Here is a 16,117-nt window from a genome sequence, read left to right as displayed (position 1 = left end):
GTAGACAAAGACATCTTGGGAAATTCAGTTCAGTTCGCTTTTTGGCCGAGAGTTAGACGAGAAGATTGATACCACTTATGTCTAAGCTACAGCCAGCAGCCACTTAGCTTATCACAAATGCTGGAAACACCTACAGTAGCTGTCAAAAAGTACCACAATCATCCTAACATCACCCCAAAAGATCACTGATTAACTTGTTATATCTCATTTGTTTAATCCGTACAAAAACTTGGTTAAACAACAAGTTGCAGTTTCACAGGGGGTTATGTGCCGACGGATCAGCGAATACTCCAGGAAAGTCTTTATGCTAAGCGACTAGGCTGCTGGCTGTAGCTTCATGCCAGTGTGTACAGACATGAGAGTGATATCTATCTTCTGCTCTCAAACTCAGTGCAATAAAGCAAATAAACATACCTCCCAAAATGTTTCACATTTCTTTTTACAGGGCATGCAGTGATTTAAGACACTGGTCAGAATATTTGTGTCCTGCCCCTAGGAGGCATCTCTGTTATCATTATGAAGGTTTTTCTCACTACATTACTCTCAGACAACTCAAAGAAACACACATAATTTAGATTCCTAAGATAGTTTAGCAAACACACAAGGTTATGATAACACAACATGACAGAGGAGGTGTGATTAGGTTCTATTAGTCTGATGGATTTCTCTACTTTTTCTAGTGCTCTAATATGAACCACGGGCACCTAATGTAACCACCATGACTGCAATAGGATCTATGACAGATCTACTGAAATATATGTGTGGAGACATACTTTCAACTATTGAACAGAACATATTTTGCTTTGGTGGTTGTTCTCTTGTCTAATTGGGCCTTCATCCTGTGGGTAGTCCACCAGCTCAGCCTTCACAATCCTCTGAGCAGGTTCAACACGTCAGAGCACAGGAGAGATGGAGGAAAACAAAAGGACAAAGACATGGGAGAGGATCATAAGAGTAAGAAGAATGGAGACCAAAGCCAAACAGGGTGAGGACAATAAACAGGAGAGGGTCAAAGAGAGAGAAATTTACAGAAAAATAAAGTATGAAACAGCCAAATAAGTGATGACAGTGTATCGAAACAGAAACCATGTATGTTGTAAAAAATCCATCATTGGCCCAGAATAACTGACTTGTAAAAATATTTTACTATTATGCAAAAATATCATTATGAACTTGAGAAAAAAAGGAATAAAGTTAAAACGGGGCTGGAACTAACTATTATTTTAATTGCTTTATCAGTTAATTATTTTTTTTACATTAATCATTTTGTCGATAAATTGAAGAAAAATTCCTAGAGCCCAATGTGATGATTTTTGCCGACCAACAGTCCGAAACCAAAGATAATCAATATATCATAAAGAGAAATCAGCAAAACTCACTTTTGACAAGCAGAATCCAGAAAATGTCTGGTATTTCTTTTGAGTATAAGATGTCTCTAACCATTTTATGGAAATCTTTACACCGAGTAGAGCATTTTGAAGCTACAGTTTATGTGGCAGCTGAATTTTAGGAATACATAAGTTTGGGCCTTCAAGTTCAAATTAACCTGCATTTAGTTTTATTGGTGCAACTGGCTGCTGGACTCTATTCTGCAAAACCAGTGAAGAACAGACCACATGGCTGAATAGCAGGCCCTGGTTGGCTGTCTGATTAACGAGCTGCTGAAGCATGGTGTCGGAGTCACTGAGTGATCCGTGGCCTCTCTATCTGATCCAACAGACAGAGGACTATGACGGAGAGGGCTGCCAGGCAGATATAATACTGTCAGGGGTTGTGACCCTCATGTTCAGCTCTCTGAAGCTGACAGCTGATAATGAGGCTTCGCCCGCCCCACGGTTAGACCCAGAGCCTTGACCTGCTCAAAACCTCATCTCGATATCCACGCCACTAACTCACTGTCATTTCTTCACATCTCCAACATTATATTATATTATCTGTTTAAGAATTTGTATACAGTGGGGGGGGTGGTTTCTAGGTGGAAAAAGACCAAACTGGGACTAAAACAATTAGTCTTAGTCAATAAACAGAAATGTAGCACTATTTTCATAGTTTACAGACCAAACGACTAATTAATTGATAAAATAATTTTCAGATTAGTGTAATACTGCCCATCTAGGGCTCGTTTGCGGTTTCCTTGCTGCCGTCGCCAATGCTAGCTCATGGAGGAATGTTGGGTCTCTGTAAATTAAAGAGTACAGTCTAGACCTGCTCTATATGAAAATGAGATAACTTTTGTTGTGATTTGGGGCTATATTAATAAAATTGACTTGACATAAAATTGACTTGACTTGATTGCCAAACCAGCAGACATGTGGTATGTATTACATGTTTTTAAAACATAAAAATAGAATTCAGCATATCCTCGGAGTTTGCAAAACAAAATATTCTAACGGATTTAAGCATTTCTGGATTGCCCTGCCCTTATGCTTTCGAGATTTCTGGAAACATCTTGTTTTTGTTGTAGAACTACTGTTGACAAAAATATATTATAAGAAAGCAATTAAGTCTCTCACACAATCATGAAAAAGGAAATACTGCCGGCCATGACTCCATTAGATACTTTGACTGAAACTGTAATTATATGATGAATAGAGCTATGGCCATGCATCAGATGTTTTTATATATATATATATATATATATATATATATATATATATATATATATATATATATATACACACACACACACACACACACACACATTTGAATCTAAGAAACACTATTAAAAAAAAAAAAACAGCAAAAAAATGTTTTACTTTACGGAACAAACGGATGCAATGTCACGTGTCTGTCAACTAGCTTTTTTTCATGAAGAGCAAATTGGGTCCAGCCACTCACCCTGCTTGATTAGCCTGGATTAAAGCACTTTGCTTTATTGACAGAGCTATCAAGGGAGGGGAGGAGGAAGAACGTAGATGGACAGCTCCATTAGTCAACGGTCATTTTCAGTTAGTCAGCAGCCGTGCTGGTGATGGGAGAGGGCCTTGAGAATTTGTGTAGTTCTTCCCTACATGCTCTCCCTTCTCTGGGGGTCCTGACCTCTCTGTAGCCCCCAGGCTCATCGCCTACTACCCAGCCAGTGTGGCTCCAACTGGTCATATCAGACCTAGGATTAATGCTTCTGGGGGAGGTGACCTTGTAAATCCTACAGCTGCCATCATTGGGCACCTTGGTCTGGCTGGCAAGCTGAGACACTGTTTTAACCCAAAACAGTGGGAGATAAACCAAATAAATCAGACAGCCAATCCTAACCTCCTCACCCCTACAATGGCCTACCTTTAACCTCTGACTTCACGCATTAATGTGGTCAATGTGGGTCTATTTACAGATGGCCAGTGTCAGTGGCAGGTAGACCATCACAGGAGGCAGACGTAACAAACTTGTGTTTACACAACAAAAGGTCCTTTACAGTGTGTGGTAACCTCCATTGACCTAACACACTCACTGTGACCTCCCTTAAGTTCAGGCATAACATTACATGTAATGTTAGGAGAGAGGAACCCAAACAAAAATCACTAGCTACTTTCATTCTTTTACCAATTATACATTTAACAACAAATTGATCTCTAAACAGTGACTGGTTAATTGCAAAGCAGAGAAAAAAAGTGTACACTTTCTATCCTAATTAGGAGCAAATAAGCCATTTAAAATGTGGCTTAAGAGGCAGCTGCATAGAACTTTTGGTGAGATTTGAGAGAGATACCTTGATGGCATTATGGCTCACCTGGGACTGCTCGATTTCTGCTTTGTTTAGCTTTACACCAAGAATCTCAGCTGCCACTCTCTGGAAACAAAGGTACACCTGGAGAAAGCGATAACATGACAAATAGGACAAGTTAAATGTTATAAAAGTCACTCTGTACTCCACATTTTTGTGACTTATTGAATCAGCAGGTGCTAACCGAGTCCCCCGTCTTGGCAGATACAAACTGACTGATGAGGCTGTTCTCTTGGCAGAAACGCTGGTGTTTGTCCGCCTTCACTGTCCTCATGTGCTCCATGTCGACTGTGGATGAAACACAGCGTGACGTGTGAGAAAACGTACAAAAGATAGAAAGATTTAGAATCAGAATAAGGTTTTATTGCCAAGTACGTTTTTTACGCATACAAGGAATTTGTCTTGTGTGTCTTGGTGTTGTTGGTGCATGTCACACATTCTCTACATATAAGAAGGATCACAAGAATATAAACAATATAAGTATACATATATACACACAGTATGTAATAACTAAAAAATAAGAATAAGATAAGCAAAATAAAATAAGTAAAAAGGAGCGGTAAAGCAGAGTAAGTACAGTGGCATGTAGAGCCAGAGGTGTAGTGTGGAGAGAGTCAGGGTGGATTCCGGGACTTGTTGATAAGGCTAGTGGCGGGGGGGGAAAAACTGTTCATTTAAATAGTGGTCACAAATCTGAAAATAAACAGTAAAGATAACTGTTTACACTTGAGTTAAGATGGGAGGTGGATCTGCCTAGTGTAAAAGAACAGGCACGTGAAAACAAAGCATAATTCAATTGTTATGTTGCTTTCCCAGCTGCTAGTTTTATTTTTTAATTTATGGAGGGAGTCATTTCAGGGGGTTTGAGAGTGGAAATGGTCAATTCAGTAGCCCCGAGCGTCCAATCCCAGCTGGTACTGAAGCTTGATGCGACACATTCCTCAGTGTAAGCCTAGTACAGTTGGACCCCGAAGCCATGAACCTCTATTTGACCCGAAACAGACAAACCAGCCCAGCTGTGGAGAAATGCTTAAGAAACAATACGTGGATGACCCAAGTCTTCAGGCTACACTCGCAGTGAGAGCGTAGATGGAGAAAACAGTTTGACTTATGAGTGTGCCGGCCTTTCAGGTGGGCACACAGGCTCAGGAACTGGGACTGTCACCTTCATGCTGATTTACTGTGAGCACACAATGACAGTGCCTTCTTTTTTTCGCTATTGTGATGTGCATTTGACTCCTGTGCAGTGATACCATGCGCTTTGCTTGTCTCCTTCTTCACTTTGGGTTTATGCTGGGGTCGATGAGGAAGGTCACCTGGGGGTCTTGCTGCTGAAAGCAATAGCTTCGCTCTTTATTTCTGGCTTTGTGCGGAAAGACGGCCACGCCCGGTATCTGGTGCATACATGTCTATGGTAGCTGGAGGAGGTCCGGCTACTGTACGGTGTTGCATTTCTCTCGTCCCCCCGAGTTTTACTCTTTGTGTAAGGTTTCATTGAAGTTGTCAAGGATTTACCCTGTTCTCATGCCCCTTAGAGTGTGTGTGTGTGTGTGTGTGTGTGTGTGTGTGTGTGTGTGTGTGTGTGTGTGTGTGTGTGAGGGAGGGAGGGGGGGATAAAGCTAGAAGCAGAGAAAGAGAGAGACAGATACATAGCGAGGAAGAAATGTAAACAGTACACTAATCCTGTATTATTAATATCTCAGTAAGTCATATGACCCAAAAAACTTAAAGGCCAATCCACATCGACATACAAAATACATGTAATAGAATCATTTTAGACTAAAACCAATATTACCATCATCATAAGTGACATATAAACACAAACCTTTCTGGGCAAGGGCAGACACTTTTACAACTACTCAGGGTCCAGGGCAGACTGTCATGTCTCGGCCTGTACATAAACATAGCTGTCTCATAGGCGTCAGCAGGTTATTAATTCCAGTCATTAACAGCAGAGGTACCCAGCATGCTACTAGAAGTAAACACTACTAATCCTTTAGATCCTGCACACTTGGGAAAGGTTATCAATCATGTGTCACAATCAGATTATCCAACATTAACATAGTGGCTCAGGAGCCGAGGAAGGCACGTTACTGTAAGTTAAAAAGGTGTACAAGTGAGGTTTTCTGCCTGTGGGTATGTGCATCACACGGAGGGGAAATGTAGAACTAGGCCACAGGGGGGTTTAGGAAAAGCTTAATTTTGCTTATGCTGCAAAATGCAGGTGCAATCTCTGTAAACAAGTTAATAGTGGTAATGTCAAGTCAACTGTTTGCATGTGAGATGTTGAATGGCAGTTGCAGTTAAGTTGAAACACTTAAAGCAGTAGAAGAGTTAGTTGAAGAACTGAAAGTCTAAGGCATACGTGGAAGTGGAATCACTAAAAGGCATTTTAAGTTTTAGTTTCAAGTTTAAGCACTGAAAGCAGTTGAGTTTTCAGTGTAAGACAAGACAGTGAAATGCCAATCGAAGTGTAAACGACTACAGCATTTCAGTTTGAGTTAATTCAGTCGATTTCAGTTAAAGTTGCGCAAGAGGTAGATTAAGTGTGGGCTGTGTAAATAATTGTCAGTTGTTATGTAAGCAGTGACAGCCGTTGAAATATCACTTGAAGTATTTGAACTATCAGTTGAAGAGTAAAAATTAAATGAAGTGTCAGTTGATGTGTAGCGGCTGCAGATTTAGTCCCTGGGCGGGTAGACAATAGCACATTAAGTTTTAGCCAGTTGTCATAGAATTGTATTCAAATTCAAATTTTTCTTCCAAATAAAAAAAGAATCTTTATCCCATGACAACTGGGAAAACTTTTAGATCATATGATGTGACAGTTCATGATTTGTGAACAACTACATAGCTATTTTTAGTCACACACTAATACTGTCGTTGGGCCCATATTCTCACACAAAAGAATTATTTCAGCATTTGGCAACTGTCTGTGTAAAATGAAGACTAATCCCACAGTTTTAGTGTTTTACTCCATTTTTCTCCCTAATGTTCCCATTTCTACTTATCAGGTCAAAACAATCTTCCTCCAATGATCTGGTTTCCCTCTCTTTCTGTCAAACTGTACATCAGCTTAACAACCCCTAGGAAGTGACTGCAAACACGAAATAAACTGTTTAGGCCTCAGAGCGCACAGAGATAGTGGACGGGATCATCACTCGTCAAGAGCGATGGCCCTCCCTCGCTCTGGTCACCATCAGTGTTTATTTAAAAGGTCTGCCTGTCATTGTGGTGAATCACAAGACAACAGTTAGAGATTAATATCTGACGGATAAATTAGGCTTTTATCGTAAATAACCGGGTTGTTATTGTGGTGACCTCTTACATATATGGGAACACAAACAAATGAAAAGAAAATATGGATGTTCCTCTCCACAAGCTAGTGTCTGCAGGGATGTCAGCTTAGCTCCTTCATGGAAAGAATCCACTTACTGGCAGACCTGATTATCCTGAAACCAGACAGACTTGGAGGGAGTCACTAAAAACTTGAAATGAGTAAGGAGGTTGGATATTGGTTAGATGGATCTGCCCAGGGCATGCTTTTAAACCAATACGTTTGCTATATCACCTTCCCTAAAAAAAGAAGATGCACCAACTGCCAATGACTGACATTAAATAACTGGAAAACCACAATCGATAAATTAACATTATCCTTAGTGGTGATGGTCGGTGCTACAGCGGGTCTGGTATAACCAGCAGCTTATGTTGGCTAATGTAAGCTAATGTTAGAAAACTTTAGCTAGATATTGCTTTGATTCTGTTTTCTGACTTTATGGCTCTTTTATCCCATAATTGTCACTTAAGCCGCCTACACATGATAGGCGGCAAAACCGCTTTGCACCGGCCGTTCCATTGATTTCCTATGGGGAAAGCGGTGGCGCCCAACTATGCACTGCGCTACCCCTGGCGTTGCGCACCGCTCGGATTGCCGCTTTGCGCTGCACTCAAAGTTCAAATTATTTCAACTCTGACCTAGTTGCCGCTGACCTTTCGAAAGCGCAATTAATGAGATAACAGCATGGCATTACCTAGCAACGGGAAATAGCTTCCTTGCCACCCTTGATGACGTTTACCTGCGCTTTGTTCTGCACCCTACCTAGCGTTGCGCAGAGAGCAAATTGTGTATCATGTGTAGGCGGCTTTAGGCAGGTGAGGTAAAGTAATAGAGCTGTTTCATGACCTTTGCTAAACAACTGCCACAGTGGCCATAACAAATAATAGGAATTTTAAGCAGCGATGTTTGAAGGGACGGCTACGGTGTACCAGAAACATTCCAACGGGTTGCCGTATTAGTGCGTCTGGCAAACCAGTCATTCTCCAATAGTAGACAGTTAGGCTACAACGCCAAAAACCCATTGGAATGTTTATCAAACACCGTAGCCGTCCATTCAACCGTCGCTGCTCAAAGTCCCTAATTACTGAATAATGCTGCTGACACACGCTCTTGCTTTAAAGGGGAAAATTTACACCAGAACAGAAAGGCTACTGGCAACGTACTTTGCATTTCCAGACAATCACACTTATTGTTATTCCTATTGATACAGTAACAGGCCAAATGTGGACCATGTGAGAATTCAAGGATGGATTTTTCCTTTAAACTTCACCAACACATGATGCCAAAGCAAAACAAAAAGCTAATAGCTCTACGTTGGCTAACCAGCTCAAAATCCTATACTGCACTGTGTGATCCTCAGTGGGCTTTTTAAAACCATGCTGTGATAACAGAGACACCTACTTACTGTTCTACCGAGTCAGCTGCTGGGGACCAATTGGAGCAGTTTACCCAACGAGCAACAGCCATAGAATAAGCTTGACATAACACAGTTAATTGCCGGCAGCCTTTTTTAAACTAAACAGCAGCTGGTGCAGTGGGGAGTATGTGGGCCGTGTGTGTGTGTGTGTGTGTGTGTGTGTGTGTGTGTGTGTGTGTGTGTGTGTGTGTGTGTGTGTGTGTGTGTGGGGTAGCAATGGTGGGGCATGTGTGGTGTGTGTTGTCAGAGACTTGGGGCTCTGAGGGGTCATATCACATTAAGTGAAAGTTACAGGGTTGAGCCTAATCAACCCCAGGGGAGAACCTATCACTTCCAACATTACCTCACACTATGCATTTAAGACCCTGTTAAGAGGGTTTGCCTCAGTTTTCCCTCAATGACGACCATGAAACAATTCAGACTGTATAGTGAGGGCAGGGATTATTAAACCAAGTCAAACTCCTAATGAAATGACTTAAAACTGTCTAAGCAAACTGTTCACTTGGCACCACTAAGTTTAAAAACATCCCAGAACTTTTCAGCAGCTCTGACATTCAATAGGGCTGTGTGAGTCTCTACAGCTGAACCTTCAAAGTCAAATGACATAAGAACTATATACTATATACTAACTTATTCATCCCACAATGGGGAAATTCACTTATTACAGCAGCAGTTTTTCCACAATAAAAACAAACCAACAAACAACAGGCAAACAGACAATGTGCAAAAAAACACTGAATGAATGTAAAGTGGCATTATATAAAAAGTATTTAAGTAAAGTAAAGTGAGGTGGCCATAGTGCAAAAAAATACTGTAATGTAAGTAAGTAATTGACGTGAAATTAGATGAAAAATATGTAATTACATAACAGCAAAAGTAATTAACCATAATATAAAATGATATTTAAGTGTGACCATAATATAAATAATATTGAAAAAGTAAGTACTTGGAATGGAAAAAATATAAATACAGATGGAAAAATATAAATACAGATAATAACAAATATATACATAGAGCCATGCTGAGTGGTGGGTGATTGAGACAGGACCCGAAGAAAACTACAACATTATTGGGTGGTGCAGGTGTTGTAGAGTCTGACAGCATCAGCAATGTCCTCAGCATGTTGCTTCTCTGCAAACGTAATTGAGAGTTCATCTTGCAATCATTATCTCAGATAACAAGCCATCATTTGCTGTCGATCCCTACGTATGTACTGATCGTTGTGTTTTCTACCCCAATAAATACAGTAGTCTGTAAAAGAAATTTAAATTGAGGAATTTGTTTCTCTGGCTGGTCTCAATACTATTGCATATCCTGCAGCACAGTAAATTACTCCTGTATTACACAAGTAATACAGGAGTAATTTACTTAGCTTATTTTAGTCTTCGTATTGTCATCTGTTGCCTGATTTTGCCAAGTCTGCCTTGCAAAAGAACCTCAGTGGGAAGTTACATTGATGTGACTTGGCATCTGGAGTATAAATAAAACTGTTTTGCATTGACAGTGTATTTTAAAAGGAAAGTTTTAGTATAATGCTGCTTTAATACCCCCCAAAATAAAATGTCTTCTATTTAAAAAGTACACTGTAGAACTTTCATTGTAAACAAGCATGGTTTTGCAGTGTTTCTCATCTACACTGTGTGCCCTTTAGTCCTTTCAAACAACGTGAATGCCTTTCCTTCCTTAAAACATTTGCAAATCCTTTTTGAATCTTTAAAAACCTGCATTTTTCATGTATGTGTGCTCCTTTCTTCTTTTATTATCCGTCCTCATGTGTGTGCTGGTAAAGCACAAGATAAAAACAATACAATGACCTGTACATAAAAACAATGCTCAACAGCGATACTAGTGGCCACAAACTCCATAGGGTAACTTTAAGGTCCAAGTTACCCACATTACAGTGAAGCATTCAGTCCAAAACGCTGTGTAATATATTTCTTAGAGTGGTTAGTAAGTAGTGTTACAAAACATTGACATATATTCTACCTCCAACCTGACTACTATTTTTTTTTTTTTTTTACACAAAAAAGACCAGTAAGTCAGTGGACACTTAAACTGCAGGAGTCTGGAAAAGCAGGATTATAATTATACCTTAAAGTCTGATAGCCAACTGGTAAGGTTAATTGCATGTGACATTTGATTTACCTTTAAATCTTCTGGTACAAGATAGAGGGAAACCTTTACCACCTTAAAAAAGTAAGTAAAAGTATAATGAATCATTCTGGGTGATGTATAATTGAATTAGACATTGATTTAACTTTCACAACACCAGTGGCTAATAAATAAAATGACTAGTGGAATTTATGTGAAGCATTTAAATGATTGGGTCCAACTGGTTTACATGACTTGGTGAGAGCTCATAAAAACTGAGTGTTTTGAAATATTAAGGCTGTGATAAGTCTGTACTTGTATTATAAATATGCCCACCATAATGTAAATTTGCCTTCAGTTTCTTTTTCTTTTCTTTTTTAAATACAGTATCATAAAAAAGTATCACAAGAAAGTGTTATCTTTACTCTTAAATGCAGTCATTCAGAAGTCAAGCCACTATGCAAAGGGTACTTTTGCACATTTCATCAGACCTTAACAGTGTATGTATTGTTTACAGTATGTGTTTTTTTTCTGAGGACTGGAACATCTAAATTGAAGTACCAGAAACTGAAAATGTGGCTTTAACAGATTCTTACAATTGAAGAAAATCATAATTCATTAATCATAATTTCTGCATCAGTACAGTTTCAGTAATATTTCAGCAAGCCGTAGCCAATTATATACTGCTAATAACTTTAGACACTGTATAACTGGATCTATGAGAAATCAACTCGTGATGGAATAATTAGAGATAATTATCAGTATATCAGAGATTGAAGGAAAGCTTATAATATTATCATGACATTTCTGAGTGAGGACAGACAGATGAAGTGCTGTTAGTTGCCTGGTGTTGTGGAGGTGAGCGGGGCCCGTGCAGGAGTCCTCTGGGGACTCCTGACAGAGACAGAGCGCTCTTTGTGCTGCGGCGCCCCTGCCCCGGTGGCCTGAAACGGGCCGGGACCGCCAGGGGACTCGCTTTCCACTAGGTCAGAAGTGTTCTGTCGACAGCTCATTGATCACAGCTCATCTTGTCATTTGATCGTTCTTCATGAAACGATGTGCAGACACACACACACTCATATACACACACATGCATTCACACTTTAAAACATAATCAGATACTCCACAGCGGCTAGTAAAACAATGTGGTCTTCCTCTCTGGTCAGGGAATGTAAAAGAGAGAGTGTCCAGTAGTAGCTCTACAGGCAGAGAGAGAGCTGGAGTGCTGGGCTGTCACTGCTACAGTAAAACATGGGGCCAAGGGCCTCGCAGTTTGGGTTAACAGGCTCCCAGGACTCGTGAAAAGTGAACAAAAGGCCCAGCTCTGAGCCGACCGCACAAGACGCTGCCCTGGGTTTCACTGGCCATGTCCTCCGAGCTCTCCTGTCGCTGTTAAACTAAGTGGACTTTTATGGGCGAGCAGTAATACATGCCTCTGTGAGCCGGCAGCGTAACTATGAGCTATAATAATTATAAGGAGCACATGGGAGCCTTTGTAATTGTATGCATCGCATCACTATAAGTCTATTCATAATTATAAAGTCTTCCTATGAGCAATGATGCGTTGGACGGGCCTACATATTCAACTTCAAGCCATAGCAGTGAACGGTAACATGGAAAGTGAGTTCTGCTCACGACTGCCTGAGAAAACATCGAACAAGTTAAAAACCTGAAGCAGGAGAAGGGTGCAAAGACAGTGATGTAATATTTTCAGACCACAAAAAAAACTAGATTTAGCAAAAAAGGAGGGAAAAACTATGTTGATATTTCACATATATTTATAATATATGCCTGTGGATCCAGATCAATCAGTTATTTACCCAACCCTGTGTCAGCAAGGCCCCTTCCAGGAATTCCTCCATATCAATGTTGTGAAGCAGAGAAATAAAGTAAAGCCTGAGCGTGATGAGGGTTCCAGGCTGCACTCAGGTCAGGTGGCTAAGCTGTGCTGTGCAACTCAAATGGCCCATGACTTACCACACAAGAAGGTATGCGAAGACTGATCATCTACTGCATGTGCAACAATATTTGCTTTATGGATGGCTAAAATGAATGAGGACTTTCCATGTTTCGACAGGCATGAGAGTCAAGAGAGATGAGTGTAGGGACCAGAGCTGGGTCAAACAGTTGTTACAATTAAATCTCAGCATTTAGTTCATTTAGCAAGGAGCACCAGATTGGCACTCGTTGCATTGCTCTGTGTGGGAAAGACCACCTATCAACCACCTGAGTAGGCTTAAATAAACCCTAGAAAGTATTTCTTGATCACTGCTGGACACGCGTCTCAGCATCTGCAGCTGTGATTTTACACTGACTTATCAGCCGCAATGTAATACAGCTGTAAATCTTCATTCATCCCCTCGTATCCTTGTAACCTGAATCTCTATTTCCCATCTTTTCCAGACTTACAGAGAGACAGCAGGCTATAGTCAGTGCGGTTACTGAGACAATTTGATACACATGTCTATTCTGACCCTTTACCTTTAATAAAATGTGAAGAGAAACAGGAAATATTGGATTTGGTGTAAACTGTAAACATTCCAGATCTTTACCGAAGCATACACCGTGCCTTACTAGGTCTATATATTGTATATATAATGTTTTACAGTGTTGAACCTGTGGTTGCGCTACCCACAGTGCAAAACAGACACTGCTGACGTGTTCATCCCTTCTATCTGGGGAGGGGTGAGGGTGCTGGGGTAAGAGCACTGGGCTTTTGTCCCACCACATGTCTATTGTGGCTAAACATTTCCCTTGGGGGCAATTAGGGCCTTTTAGTTTGTTGTAAGAGGACCTAAGTACGAGTGGGTTGAGCCAGGAAAAACATTTTTGAGCTAAACCAAAAACAGAAGCGCATTGAGCTCTTCTGCGCTCCGGGACTTCTGAGCATCTCTCTATTAAGAAATGTGCTGGCCTGCATTGAACAGACAGAAACTGTGGCAGCTTTACAGGGGCAGCGAGGTGACGGGAGTGAGAGAGCTGAGGAGGGGGAAGGCTTCAACTCCACCTGAGGCCTTGCCAAGATGGCAAACAAATCAAGACCAACAATGTTGGTGGCAAGGACATGCTTCACCAGAATCAAGAGTCAGGGGAGATCTATTTTTTGCTTTAACTTTCACGTGGCTGGATGGAAAACTGGGGAGAGTGAAGTGCGACGGGGAACGGTATGCAGTGAGATCAGCCGTAGCGTGCAGAAAGCAAACATGCATGTTGTTTAACACAACAGCCAATGAAAAGGCATTACTTTAAGTGATGGCAGCTACAGCAGAAGTGTTAGTGTTAGTCTATACATGTGAGAGATAAGAGTTACGAGTAGGTCTAAGTGACAGATTGAAGGCGTTAATGTTCGCTTGCGTGTTTGAGAGATGGCACAAGATAGGGATATAGAGAAGGGAAGGGGGAAACGGCAGAAGAGAAAAGCAGGTAAGACATAATTGAGTGTACAAATTCTCTTCATGCGGGGACCTTATCTCCCTGCAGAAGGAAACGTTTCCCATGGCAGGCCTGAGTGGATCGGCAGTGAACAGTGTTAGAACCTCTGAGCAAAAAGCCATGAGTGATGAGGAGGGGTTAAGAGAACTGAACCCATTTAAGTCACCCAAATAAGGGCTGTACAAGCCCATGATGGATGCTCTGGAGTTCCTGAGGGAGAGCGTGCTAGCAATGGGATGGGTGGGGAGCGAGAAGGGGTCCTGCGATCCCCACTTAATAAAAACAAATTGGTTTGATAAACGACACAGGCTCAATGTCTAAAAAGAAATATGCACACTAATTTCGAACAGTAACATAAGCCATTTTAAAATGCTAATGGTCCCATTTATTGTTAATATGTGTGTAACAAAACAATGGATTAAAATATGGATTAGGACTACTAACAGTGTGCCATATTTTTTTTATATCAGTGACTTCAGACAATCTCTGATCTAAAAGGCAAACTGGCACAGGCCATATGCAGCTGTTGTTAAGCAAAGAGCAATAGAATTTATCGTTTAGAACCCTTTCAAAACACACAGCACTTATTAGTCTACTAAAAAATGAAACACTTGAGTGGTGGAGTAGATGACTGCGCAACAAGCCAACATTTCTCTTGAGAGGTTCCTGTGTACCATACGTTGTTACACTGGACTGCGCTGTAATAAACAGTTATAGTATGTTTAGACAGACCAAGAGCTTAGCATTCTTCCATTACCCATGTGTTCCCAGAAACTCCACAAGTGTGTCGCTTTACCTAAGTGCATGTTTCTCTGTGTGTGTGCGTGTGCATGCACTTGCATAAATAATTGTGTGCGTGTATGTGTGCCCTCAATAAAACATTTCATGGGCTTCCTCTCTGAATTGTTACAAGTGGTGCCATTATTTAACACAAGGCTCTGGGCAGCATGAAGAGGGCATGGGGGTGCAGCATACTGCCGCTTAACAAGCACACTTAACCCCAGCCGGCCATGCTAAGCCAAAGAAAGGAAAGGTTGTTCAACAGCAGTGACATGGCACAGGAGGGCAGTCAGGCCAGGGTAAGGAGAGGAGGGGACAGCATCATTAATGAACCAGCCTGGTCCATAGGCTCAATTTCCGTACACTGAGTAAAGAAGACAGTGTTCAAACTAAACTAGAAGGTAGGCACGGGGTAATTCAGGAAATTTAAACTCAATGTATATGGTATATGTACTGTTAATAAGCCAAACAGAGTCACATTTGATTGTAGCCTCCATGTTGACTTATGTTAAAAAGAACACTTATCATTTTTATAATACTGTAACAGGTATTTTAGTACATGGAAAAAAAACATTTCAGCTGCATATGTAGAACTCTTTCTGCTCTAACCAGCAAATAAGGTAAGAACTACTACGCACATGACATCTACAGCCAGTGTTCACCTTAAGTTTATCTAAGTGGAAACACTAAAAATCTCCCCAAAGACAAGCCCTCACAGAGGCATAAATCTGTAGTGTTTTTATAAGCTCCTTGTTATGTCTGTACTTCTATTTCGGTTGTAACAAACATGTTGCCTCACTCAGTCCAACATCATGGGAACCATTTAAAAGAAATACAAACTCTGCTCGCAAAAGAATGTTGTGTAATCATATATTCAGCTTATTGTTATTGTGTGCCAAGTATTCATTTTGGAGAAAAAAATAAAATGCTACAAAATTACTTAAAAAGGTTAGAAGCTCTTCAGCTAAAAAGAAAAACTCAGATAGGGTGGGGAGACGAAAAAGTAAAACAAAAAAGTAGGTGTGGACATTTCCAGCTAGATAGCTAGACTAACTCTCTTCAAGCTCCCTGAAAAAAAAGGAGTCCTTGGGAGGGTTCAGGGATTCATGAAGTCTCGCAAGGTAATTGATTGCTCCTAGAGGGGCAATCTGTGTGGGATTTTGTTTTTCTTTTTTGCAGCCTGCAGGAACAGAAAAAACACACATGGGCCATTCTCAGCAATAGAGCTATTAGGGAGAGAATGACTGTGTGAGTGTGGGGGTGAGGAGCCTGACAGCGGGATGAACACTACTTAAATATTACAGTACACACACTCACCCATACACCCCAAACGTAGCCTAAA

At 40.8% G+C, this 16,117-nt stretch overlaps 1 protein-coding gene and 1 long non-coding RNA gene across 5 annotated transcripts in view; one reads left to right on the top strand and one right to left on the bottom strand.

Annotated features, from left to right (window-relative positions):
• Window positions 1-16,117, top strand: part of LOC114562548 (uncharacterized) — a 227,747-nt gene that overhangs the window by 193,924 nt on the left and 17,706 nt on the right. The gene's annotated exons all lie outside the window — the stretch shown is intronic.
• rab28 (RAB28, member RAS oncogene family) overlaps window positions 1-16,117 on the bottom strand; it is a 29,402-nt gene that overhangs the window by 416 nt on the left and 12,869 nt on the right. For 2 of the 3 annotated variants that reach the window (XM_028588988.1, XM_028588989.1), the window contains exons 6-8: window positions 3,903-4,006; window positions 3,725-3,802; window positions 774-875 (exon numbers count right to left, since the gene is read on the bottom strand). In XM_028588988.1, coding sequence (XP_028444789.1) covers window positions 780-875; window positions 3,725-3,802; window positions 3,903-4,006 — 278 coding nt within the window. In that variant the 3' untranslated portion in view covers window positions 774-779. The remainder of the gene's footprint in view (window positions 1-773; window positions 876-3,724; window positions 3,803-3,902; window positions 4,007-16,117) is intronic. The other variant, XM_028588990.1, reaches the window with a different exon arrangement.

Source organism: Perca flavescens, chromosome 10, assembly GCF_004354835.1.
Source record: "Perca flavescens isolate YP-PL-M2 chromosome 10, PFLA_1.0, whole genome shotgun sequence".
NCBI classification, from domain to species: domain Eukaryota; kingdom Metazoa; phylum Chordata; class Actinopteri; order Perciformes; family Percidae; genus Perca; species Perca flavescens.
The sequence above is the reverse complement of the archived record's forward strand: the minus strand, read 5'-3'. Positions and strand labels throughout refer to the sequence as shown.